The sequence below is a fragment of the Clarias gariepinus genome, chromosome 18, assembly GCF_024256425.1.
Source record: "Clarias gariepinus isolate MV-2021 ecotype Netherlands chromosome 18, CGAR_prim_01v2, whole genome shotgun sequence".
Taxonomy (NCBI): Eukaryota; Metazoa; Chordata; class Actinopteri; order Siluriformes; family Clariidae; genus Clarias; species Clarias gariepinus.
This window is the reverse complement of record NC_071117.1, coordinates 24682498-24694880: the sequence shown is the minus strand read 5'-3', so window position 1 is coordinate 24694880 and position 12383 is coordinate 24682498. Positions and strand designations below refer to the sequence as shown.

Sequence of the window (12383 nt, the reverse complement as noted above, 5' to 3'; positions counted from 1 at the left end):
ATACACATGGACAATCATTTTAAAACATGTTAAGACCCCAAGAAGCCCAAAAAAGCCCCCAAAAGCCATAGATACTTGAAAAAAAAAATCATTGGAAAAACAATAGGGCCCCTTACACACTATGACATAATTGAGCTGAAGTCATCGCACTTGGGGCCCTTAATAAGAGACCAAGTATTTAGATACTGATACTAAACAGGATAATTTTTCCTTAATATACTGTAATTTTCCTGCATACAAAGTTTTATGTCTGTTGCACCCACTGAAGAATTAGTAGGAATTTTAAGTGGGACCATTATACAAATCCTTAGACCTGCTGTAAAAAAGCAGCTCACTTTGTTTGTCAACAAAATTCTGTAAGAATAACTGTTTTTTGTGTGTACCATATTAAAAACCTTAACCAAAATATAAATAAAAGTAATTGACATGCAAACTGTAGTGTGTAAAAATGAAAAACTAGAACCAGGGTTTATAAAGATAACACTTTATAAAATAATAAAACAAAATAACTAACAATCTTTTGATTTTTTTAACAGAACATACATATGAATAGTGGAATTGTCATAAAGCGCATGGTGTAAATGCCCATTAATATTTTATTAACAAAAACACACAAATAAAAACATGAAAATGAAAAAAACTTTTTTTGTACAACAGTGTAGCTGAGCCCAGACTTTACTGTTTTAAAGTTTTATTATACCTAAACAACGATTAGTAACTGTGCAAGTTCTGCATCCTCCTGTTACATATAATAAAACACCACACTACATTATTTTGTCATTAAGTTTTAAAGTTGAATACAAAACAAGCTTAAACCCAGCGTATAGAGGCTGAGTGAATGTTGTGTGGACTCTGTGGAGGAGCTTCATCTTGTCAGAGACGCTGTAGAAGGACAGACTTCCTGCACTGTGATCAACGTATATGCCTATTCTGGTGGAAGATGGAACGCTAAGATCAGTTTTAATGTCATCATGATAGAACCAGAAAGAGGAAGGAGAACAGCACAGACTCCAGGACTGACTGCTGCGACCAAAGTCGCACTCTTTACCCTGTCCTTTTCTGCTGATATCTTTATATGAGACTGCGATTTCCACACCTCCATCACCACTCCACTCCACGTCCCAGTAACAGCGTTCACTTACACTCTCCTTACACAACACCTGATAATACGAATCAAATCTCTCTGGATGATCAGCGGACAGCTGCTTTTTTCTACTACATGTCACCACTCTGTTATTCTCAGACAAACGGAGTAAATAATGTGCTGTGTTGGGATCCAGTGTCAGATAACAGAAATCTAAAATAAAAAATATAAATTAATACTTTGAATGTATATTCATTTTAAATACATTTTAATAAACCAAAACTTCCTATTTTAATTATTTTAAAATGGAAAGTCATTTCCATGTATATTTCCCGAGCAAATCATTGTGTTTAGTTTCAGCAAAAACAGCTTCTCTTACCATATGGAGGGATTTTGTGGAATTCCTCCTCGCAGAATTCCTTAAATTTCTTTTTCAGCTCTGAGAGAGAATTTCTAAGGCCATCATATGAGAGCTGCGGATGGACAATGATGCAAGGTGAATCACGTCCAGACGAGAGACAGAGAGAATGGAACCTCTACAGAAAGAAAAGCAAAACAGACCTAAGAAGGGGAAAGGTGATTTTTCTTCTGATTTTAAACAAGAAAATTTAGTGTTGGAAATGCAAATGCATGGCCTAATTGGTTGCAAAGATTGCCAAAGCTGTTGGAGATTTGGGACAAAACATATCAGTATGTTAAGCAGAAAGAATTTCTTGAATTTAGAGTTAGATTATACACCTGCTTAAGTCAGATTCAGTTATTTAAAATCACCTTCTGATTGTTTAAAAACCCTAGAATTGACAATATTTTATAGATAAAAGTGTTTGAGTCATGTCAAGAACTGTCTTTAACCTCAAACATGCCCTTTAAAATAAATGAATAAAAAAAAAATTAGATGTACTCTAAGATAGCAGGAGCTTGGCAAAGGTTGACATACTGGGACCACTGGTACACACACAGGTCTGTCATGCCTGGCCCCAAGCAACGTAAGGCATTTAAGGCTGTGATTTAGTTTATGTGATTTAAAAAATGATACAAAATCAAAGAAGGATACTATAATTTGAGGACATTGTATCAAATAGTAAAGGAAATCAGAAAAAGTCTAAGAGTAGGACACTAAGAGGATGTTGATGTAAAGAAGAAGGATGCTTTCTACAGCAGTCTATAAAAACTGAAAAGACGTCCTTTAGAGCTATTACTTTCATTTACTTCAACATAACATTAAGAACAAGAACAAAGAAATATTATTGATTAAATGTGGGCTGAAAAAATTGTTATCTTCAAAAATTTAACAGATGAGGACTCATGTCCATCAATCTGATATACAGTATGCTGGAGAAACCCCTAGGTGGGAAGACACTGTTCCCTTTCAAAAGCTACACTTGATGCTGCGTGAAAACGCTATGGGAACATCTTTCCGTGTTGCCGGTTGTAAAGCATGTGTGTATCAAACACGCGAAATCTTGGCATATATACCCTCAGTCAGGTGGCGTCATCTGGAGAAGTCATCTGACTGACATCTTTCCTGGTGGGGAAAAGCTTTCAGGCAGCTGATCAGGCTGGTGCTCTACTGCACACCATAGTGGTTTTGCAGGCTTACCAGGCTGACCTGTTGAAAGACTTGAGCTCTGGCAGGGCTCTTCAATGGCGTTCCTGGAATTACGCCGAGCCACAGACCTGTCTCATTGTGCAACAAAGCAGTGCTCAAGAGTCGGGACTGACCGGGTCTGACTCTTGCCAGGCGTGAAGCACAGAGAGAAAGTATTATGAGCTGGGCACCCCCTCGTAAGACTGGGGTGCGGCGTGCTATGCTTTGCAATCCGCCTCAAAGAAGTCGGACCTACATACTGTTTTCTTTACGAAGAAGAAGTTCTGAGGCTCATTCGCCCAGGACCATGGGGGTGCCTCCATCTGGGGAGGGGCGCGTAGAATTCCTCTCAAAGATGAAGTGTTCTCTCTGGCACCCCTAGGAGGTCGGTGTTCTTGCTCCGCCACCACTGGTGTTTCGGACAACACCACACTCCAAGAAATGTTAGTTTTTTGGTCTTTTTCTGCCATGTTTTAGGATGCAGAACATCTAACACCCCCCGTCTAACGCCCAAAACTTTTGCTCATTTCGGAGAAACTGGAAGCGTGGAAGCTACTGCCAAGTATATCTCCTTGGGTACTAAGCACTGTAGTAAGAGCTACAAGGATCCAGTTCTTACATCGCCCTCCGCATTTTAATGGCGTGTTCTCCACTTCCATCAAACCGGAAAGGGTGCATCTGGTGACTCTGGAGTTACAGATGTTGCTGGAAAAAGGGGCCATAGAACATGTTCCTCTACCAGAGAAAGAGTCAGGCTGCTACAGTTGTCATTTCTTGGTTACCAAGAGAAACGGGGGGCTGCGTCCGATTTTAGATCTTCACGGGCTGAACCGCTATCCAAAAAAAAGACAGGTTCAAAATGTTGACTGTCAAAGTGATTGTTTCTCAAATCCAACGAAGGGATTGGTTTGTGACAATTGATCTGAAGGACGGATATTTTCACAGAGAAATTTTGCGACAACACAGGAAGTTCCTAAGGTTCACTTTCGGGGGCGAAGCTTACCAGTATCGAGTCCTCCCATTTGGTCTAGCTCACCCCCCCCGCACATTAGACGACTGGCTGATTCTGGCTCAGTCTCAGGAGCTAGCGCTTCGACATCGGGATGTCGTTCTAACTCATCTCTGTTCCTTAGGATTGAGACTCAACGCCATAAAAGCGTTCTCACAACATAATTGGGTGTCACATAGGATTCGATCACAATGCGGGCACAGGTGTCTCCTGCGTGTGTCAAATCCATTTCCAACACCCTGAAGGAAACCAAGCTAGGCCAGAAAGTCACTGTTCATCACTTTCAGAAATGTTTAGGTCTCATGGCAGCTGCGTCCACAGTGATACCTTTGGGCCTTCTGCACATGAGATCGTTTCAGTTGTGGCTAAAAGCTAGGGGATTTTACTCAGGGCCAATCCCCGGTGGCAAATAAGGGTTATGCGCCAAGGGCTCTGACCCTTTCTATGTGGTTCAGACCCCGGTTTTTGACTTTGGGTCCCACTCTACATGCATTTTGTCGTTGCAAGACGCTAACGACAGACGCTTCCCTCACAGGCTGGGGTGCGGTCTTAGATGGCCGTCCAATCCAAGGGAGCTAGAGAGGCTATCTTCTCGCATGGCACATCAATTGCCTAGAAATTATGGCTTTATTTTGACCCTGAAACACCTCCTCCAGCAGTGGAGGCTACCATGTCCTAGTGTGGGTGGACAACACTACGGAAGCTCTCGTACATAATCGCCAGGGCGGACTGTGCTCGCGCCGCTTGAATAGCTAGCGCACCAGGTTCTCAGGGCGCCCACAGGGCGATGTACATTCCAGGGCATATAAAGCTGGGAGCCCTGGAACCTTCATGCACTAGAAGAACTTTTGCCCTCAAGGTGAGGGTATTTGAAAGTGTTGCACAGTGTGTCTAAACATGTAGACCCAGTCCCCTGCCAAATTGTTTCAGTGCTGAAGTTTCTTTAAGAAAAGTTGTCCTCAGGCTTATGCCCTAGTACCCTCAATATGTACGTAGCCGCTATTTCGGCGTGTCATCTTCTGACCGATGTGGTCTGGTTGACACCCCTTCCAAACCACTAGAGTCAGCGCTTGTATGGCTTCTGACCTTAAGATGGTTTCTCTTATATTTCCTTTTTTAAAAGAATTGGAGATCTGCAGGCTTCCCTTCCTACCTAGACTTTGCCCCTGGGCTAATCAGAGTTATTCTGCATCCTCACCAGAACCATTTTTATTCTTGACCATGCACCCAGTCTTCCTCTAAGCCTCCTGTCCTCCGGCTTTTACAGCTCCAGAGCAGGAAAGTTTCACTTACTGTGTTCAGTACGCACTCTTCAGGTTTACGTCCACCACGCTAGCCAGTGGCGTAAGTCAGAACGGCCTTTTTTATGCCAAACGCTGTCACATTGGGTGAGACATGCTATTGCCCTAGCCTACGAGGCGCGTGGTCACACTTCGCCTCTAGGAATCAGGGCTCATTCGACCAGGGGGATTGCCTCATCTATTGCGCTGGCAAGTGGTGTCCCCTTGCAGCAAGTGTGTTATGCGGCAGGTTGGTCCTCTCCGCACTATATTTCAGATTTTATAGTCTGGATGTTCATGCAACTTCGGGCTCACGGGTCCTCGAGTCAGCCTCCCAGAGCTAGCTCTGAGACCTCCTAGGCCTTTGTGAGCACATGCTACACAACCCTGGGGGTTTACACACTTGCAGTGCGGTGGCGTTGGTATTCTCGTTTCCATAGCGTTTTCACGCAGCATCAAGTGTAGCTTTTGAAAGGGAACGCCTTTGCGATACTTTGCTGTAACCCTGTTCCCTGAAAAAGCTACATTTATAACCTGCAGGTGTGCTTCATCGAATGACGTCACCTGACCGAGGTTATATATGCCAAGATTTGGCGTGTGTGATACACACATGCTTCACAACTGGCAACACAAAGATGTTCCCATAGCGTTTTCATGCAGCATCTCGTTCCCGCTTTTTCAGGGAACAGAGTTACAGCAAAGTAACCTGAGGCATTTTTTGTAGTTAACATTAATGTTCCTCAATTCTAAGAATACAAAGAACAGATTGATTTGGAAGTGCAGACTTGAGGGTTTGAGGACACCGGGTATATTGCAAATGGAACGCAGCGTACAGGATGCATTACACAGTCACAATATATTATACCATAACCGTATTATACCAAAGAATGCCACTTAGAAATATAAAAAAAAAAATACAAATAAAAGTGTTCGGGTGATTTTTTTAAATAAACGCTATCTTCAATAACCGATGGAGGTTTTGAGGTGTACACACATGCATTCTCGCCTAAACAACACTTAAATCTACACTTTATGACACAATTACAGTAATATTTCTAACATTTCGCAGGCTGCCATTTAAGAAACCGGGAACAACAGGTTCTCTTTTTTAAATGACCCACTACAACTCATTTGATTCAGCATAAACCTTTAGGAATCTAAATTCGTACCATGCTGATGACTTGCCACTTTTTGTAAGCAGACATTTAGTAAAGCAGTAAACGTAAATCACAAAAACTTGAAGACACATACCAGAAGCTCAGACAAATATTAACATTAATACTGCTTTACTGCTTTACTGACTTTGATAAAGCCAAAACAATGAAGATTAAGAGCAATGTTGACAGGGAAATCAACATCACTGGTAAAGACACTGAATGCATGGAAGAATTTCTTACCTTGGCATAAACTAACTAAAGATGGGGACACTAAGGGAGGGGATGTTATATCAGGAGCAGCAAAGCCAACCAGTAACAAAGACTTCATTACTGTATGTTATTAACCAGCAGGCAATCCAAAAACATCAGCTTAATTTTAAAAGCCTACTTTTTTAACAGTACACCTTAGAGTGTCCTGCTTTGTAAAGCTAAATGTTGACAGCAAAAAACATGGATAATTTTGTGATATTTCATAAAAAAGTTATTTTGTGGGTATTCTGACCCAACAGTCTACACAAAAAGATGTGTACAGTGATTTTTGAAGCATATCATTGTAAATGGCAAAAATGGAAATGTTTGGGACAGATAAACAGACTACTTTCTGGTGTACTTCAGATAGAATTAGGAAAACTGTCTAGTCTAGAGAGATATTGAGAAGAACAGTGGAGATGAGAGCATGCAACTCTCAACCTTTGTCTGAATCTTTTCCCTGACCAGAAAACTCTCTTGTGGATGCCTTTTGTGCGTCTACATGATAATACTGCATATGCATGAGAAGGTGAATTTATGAAGATAAATTGAATAGAAGTCATTTGGCATTATATAATATAATAAATATTATATTCCTGCATTGCATAAAATTGCATATGTGAAGCGTCAAACAGTGGTACCGGACTTTATTCTGCTCTTCACTTGTGCTAACAACACATAGAAAGAAAATGTGACCAATAGCACGCTCTGTAAATCTAAAATGTTACCTGAATGAAATGTAGGTTATCTTGTGTATGTGAAAGTTCCTCCAGATCAGTGATTCTCCTTTTAAGATCAGAGATCTCCTGCTCCAGTTGCTTCAAAAGTCGTTCAGCTTTACTTAGTTCATCCTTCTCCTGAGCTCTGATCAGCTCTGTTACCTCCGAGCGCTTCTTCTCCATGGAGCTGATCATCTCAGTAAAGATCATCTCATTTTCCTCCACTGCCGTCTGAGCACGAGACTGGTAAGGAAAGCACACACACATACAGTACACACACAAACACACACACACACCATGTACTATTATATGGTACTGTATATAAGTCGCAGCAGCAAGCAGTCAGAACATGGCCTTCTGGGTAAAACCATTGTCTCTGCCCCTGAATGTGACTGTCTCATGTATCAGGTTTCTTTCGGTCCTGCTGTGAGAACTTATTAAGTTTAGGACAAACCTCAAAAGTGTGAAGTCTTCCTCAGGCAAAATGTATCACCAGGTCTCAGGTCAGACATGCATCCAAACCAGTTATGCACAGAAACGATGTGCTTGTATTCTTTACACGTACAAGTTTAGTTCCACTTTAAGTTGACTGGGTACAGTCAAACAGGACTTTACACCTGGGAGCAGGTTCACTTAAACCTTTACCATTTTACCCTCTCTTACTGTGACTCTTAATGCTTGGTTATTGATGTTGTGTGTGTTTATAGGAGCATCTCTGTGTCTGCTCACTGCTCACCTTAATCGTGATCACAGCCTGTTTCAGCTCATCCACGATCTCCTGCTTCTCTTGGATTTTCTGCTGTGATTTCATCTGCTCCTCCTTTAGATTACACTGTACACAAATCATGTTTATCATCTGCTCCAAATTTCACTGAAGCTGTCTAACAGTATTATGACTAAGACGGGTGAGGAGGACAAATTAATTTATTAGTTGTATAAACACAACACACTGAAATGTAATCTAAAAAAAAATCTACAGAATTTTACAGAAAATGACGTTAGAATTTAATAGAAGTTTTCCTTTTTTTTAAAAAAAAACATGCAAATCTCGTAAAATTGCAGACATTTGACAGAAGTCGACTGTTATTTTAAGTAATAATTAATTACTGAAAAATATACTAAAAAATACTGATTTCTATTCTATACTCATTTTGTTGCTTCATGTAAAGGTGTTTGATCTTATAAGGTGTTTTTCTTTAAAAAAAAAACTTGTAAAATAACAGTTTTTCTCTGCTAAATATCTAATGCTGTTGCTTTATTGAAGGCGTTTGTAATAATTTAGGAAAAAACTATAAAATGAAAGCATTTTGCTGCTAAACATCTAGTGGTGTTGTTTTAATAAAAGGTGTTATACTGTATACATTTTGGAACAATTTGTAAAATAACAGTGTTTAACTGACTTCTAGTGCTGGTGCTTTATTGAAGGTGTTTAACCATAAAATTTTTGAAAAACGGAAGTAACGGAGTAACATAAAAGTAACAGAATTTCTATGTAAAAGATGAAATAATTTCTGTAAATTTAATGTTTTTGCACATAATATAAATTAGAGTTTTATAGCTTAATTTTACATTTTTTTTGCCATCTATTGCTGCCATTCATTTGACCGTTTTTTAAAAGATTTTTTTTTACAGTGTAATATAATGTATTTAAATAATTCTTGTAAGAATTAAGTCAGTTTCTGTGCCTACACACTGCCTTGCATGCTTCTTTATTTGAGAACTATGGTCAACCGTTGCAACAACTGACAAATGATTAAATCTGACAAATGATTAAAGCCATTGATAAACAAAAAAACCACATAGATGTCTCATTCTTACCTGTTGCTCAGTTCTCTCTGCTAAAAGTGATACAGTGTCATGAACTTTGTGATTATCCAACATACACAAAGAACAAATAGACCTTTGGTCAGTACGACAGTAGATCTCGATTGGTTTTTCGTGTTGAGAGCAGATCTTCTCCTGGAGATTTGATGAGGCTCCAACTAAGGTGTGCTTTTTCAAACCTGGAATTTCAAGATGATGTTTAAGATGAGTCTCACAAAAGGAGGTCAGACACATCAGACAGGACTTAAGGGCTTTGTGTTTTCTTCCGGTGCAGATTTCACACTCCACATCTCCAGGTCCAGCGTAACAGTGAGTAGGAGAAGCAGCTTGGACTCCAGCTTTCTCCAGTTTCTCCATCAGTTCAGCCAGCATGTTGTTTCTGCGTAGAACAGGCCTCGGTGTGAAAGTGTCTTTACACTGAGGACAGCTATAAACCCCCTTTTCATCTTCCTTATCCCAGCAGTCATTAATACACATCTTACAGAAACTGTGACCACAGGGAATCGTCACTGGATCTTTTAGGAGACCTAAACTCAATGGACAGGTGAATTGATCCGCTGATAAGTGATCTAAAATCCTGGCCTCAGCCATTTTTCCTTATTTCATCCACACACTAAGAGAAAGTAAGAGTGTGAGAGCAGCTTTTGGAGATCAGATTGGTTTTCTCTGAAATAAGTAGATGTGGCTTCCTGTTTGTGTGTTTGAGACAAAGAGCATGAAGAAAATGGCTGAGAATGAGAGTGAGAGAGGGAGAAAGAGAGAACAGGAAGCTCTGCTCTATATTCATGTCAAAAGGGGTTCCAACATTACAGTTGTGACTTATTGGACTCAATGCATGGATAAGCTTAGTATTAGTGAATTTATTTGCAAAACTGTTTATTTAATCTTTGCTGCTTCACACAAACAAATCTTTTTCAATTCATATACTTATTTAAATCCTAATATATATATAACTATTTTTTTTTTTAATTTTGCAACATTTATAGGATCTGAAACATATTGTTCACAGTTATTGTGCTGTCAAAGTGCACTGGAATGATTCTCTACCAGTTTTTTCTCTAAGTAAGGAGATAGCATATATTAACACTTGGAAAATCGAACCATTTCTATGTCTTCCTTGTGCCAAAATACAAACAAAGTCTCCAACAGGTAGCTCCAATGGTGGATAAAACAATCTGTGATGCTCTAAGATCATGCACCGCTGCCTAAATATGGAAGTTTCTTCTTGGAACATAAAAATGTATAAGGCTGCATCATACACGTTCACAGAGCGGTAAAGGAGAGAAGCAGTGCTACAAAAGGAAACTAAAGACACACCTCCAACAGAGTGAATGTAGGAGCCTGTGACAGAGACTAAGGATGATAATGGACTATAAAACAGAACCAACCAAAATGCGACGAGGTGAACACCTTCTACGCTCAGGTTAAGGCTGTTAACAGCGCTAACCGTGCTAGCAATTCTGACAGTGTTGGTAATGCTAATGGCAGTAGACAGAAAATGGATACCAACATAGAAGAATGCCAACCATTACCATCCAGCCCTGACCTCAGTTAAGTGCTTTGAAATACAGGCTTCATCTCCTCACTACCTGACTGGTCCCATTACAGTTTGCATACTGGAGAAAATCAATCAACCCTACTTCTTCATCTCACTATCTCCTAAAACTGTTAATCACCTGGACACAAAAAAGGGAATATAATGTTAGAATGATGTTTGTTTACTTTAATTCAGCTTTTAAGACTATAGCTCCCTCCACATTCACCACCAAGCTGGAAGACCTGGAACTCAGACCACCTCTCTGTCAACTGGACTTGGGGTAAAAAGGTGCTCTCAGTCGTAAACAGTGAACTTGTTTTTACACACAGTCTTAATTAAGAGAATAACCTAAACCATGATATTTTTATTGAATTTATTTACATACTTATTTATCTAATTATCTATTTAATATGTACATTTTATTAAGCTTTCAAAATGTGCCTAGCACAAATAAAACAAAGTAAAAGTCAATAGGGTAAAATTTTATGTCAAGACCTTCATGAAACCCCAGATGCTGGCAAAAAAAGCATTACACTATGATGTCACTTAATGCAATGTCACACAAAATTTTTTAGCCAATTTTCAGCATAGGTTTAAGGCATCGTTACGGCTGACCCGTTTGAGATATTAATAATCCCTTTTAAAAAATCCTTCGCAATTTTGCATACTTAATGTTTTGTTACATAGGCCTGGTGTGGTCACAATTGTATAACTCTCTTAGGAGGAGTAAATTAAATTCCATTGGGTGCCTTTTGTAAACAACCCAAAATGACTGACTTACAGTACTGTTGAGTAGGACCCATGACGTTGAGTTTTCAATAACTAGCTGGACTCCATATTAACTTCAATTAACATAAACGGCTATGCTGAACTGCCTGCCAACTAACACACAGTATGGATGCAGATCAATTCCTGCTCTCTGTTATCACCCAGATGAGGTTGGGTTCCCTGTTGAGTCTGGTTCCTCTCAAGGTTTCTTCCTATTACCATCTCAGGGAGTTTTTCCTTGCCACTGTCGCCCTCGGCTTGCTCACCAGGGACTATCTGACCATTTCGATTCATACACATTCAAATTCCATACAAACTTAAATAATTCTTTTGATTGTGTTAAGCTGCTTCGGGACAATGCCAATTGTTAAAAGCGCTATACAGATAAAATTGAATTGAATTGAATTGAATGATGCGCAATGCAAAAGTTGTTCAGCTCAATAAAGCTTAAATGTGTACTGGGCTTTGCATGTATAAGTGCAAGTGTATATGATGTAAGGGGCCTGTGCCATGCCCAGGGCCCAGCCACTCAGGCATCCTAATGGCAGCAGATACCAACCTTTCTTACAATTTTTATTTTCATTAATTTTTGAGTATTTTAAGACCTAAAAAGCCCTGAATGCTGAAAAGAAGTCCTTACAAAAATAAGAGGACACACTATGACACCAGCATCCTTAGACATTAGCACTATCATAGCAATGACATTGACTTAATAGCCATGACGTCATGCATTATAATAATGAGATAATGACTGAAGCATCACTGGCAGCAATTCAAGTTTCTCAAAGGGACCTAATCACCCTGCTCAGGTGCAGTGACAGCTGGCCAAATTTGAAAGTAACAGAAGCGACATATCAGTCACAGTGCAGTAATGGTGGCAGCATGGCGGAATTGAGGCATAGAAGCCAATCTTTGGCAGTGGCGTCAGCAAAACATGGAATTGATCAAACTGATGTGGCTGCCGCAGTCTGTAAACCAGAAGGGGTGATGTAAAAGTCGAGGCAGCAGCTGGCATTTTAGTTGTGGCTATATATTGAGAGTTGGCCATAACTTAAGGTGCAAGTGCTGAGGCATGAACACAGTCTATAAATGGCTGACAATCAGCAAGCCCAGTGGTGAAAACCACTCCTGAACATGGAAGCTGGAAGGTCCATGCAAACCCTTACAG

General features: G+C 39.9%; 1 protein-coding gene across 1 annotated transcript; it reads right to left on the bottom strand.

The window, feature by feature from the left end:
- Nucleotides 1–580: 580 nt before the first annotated feature.
- On the bottom strand, nt 581–9596 carry LOC128506660 (tripartite motif-containing protein 16-like). The gene is made up of 5 exons (XM_053477217.1): nt 8905–9596; nt 7823–7918; nt 7096–7329; nt 1464–1620; nt 581–1297 (listed from the first exon to the last, which is right to left on the bottom strand). Exons 1-5 carry the CDS (start codon nt 9499–9501, stop codon nt 765–767), a joined length of 1617 nt encoding a protein of 538 aa, XP_053333192.1. The 5' UTR covers nt 9502–9596; the 3' UTR covers nt 581–764.
- Nucleotides 9597–12383: the final 2787 nt, after the last annotated feature.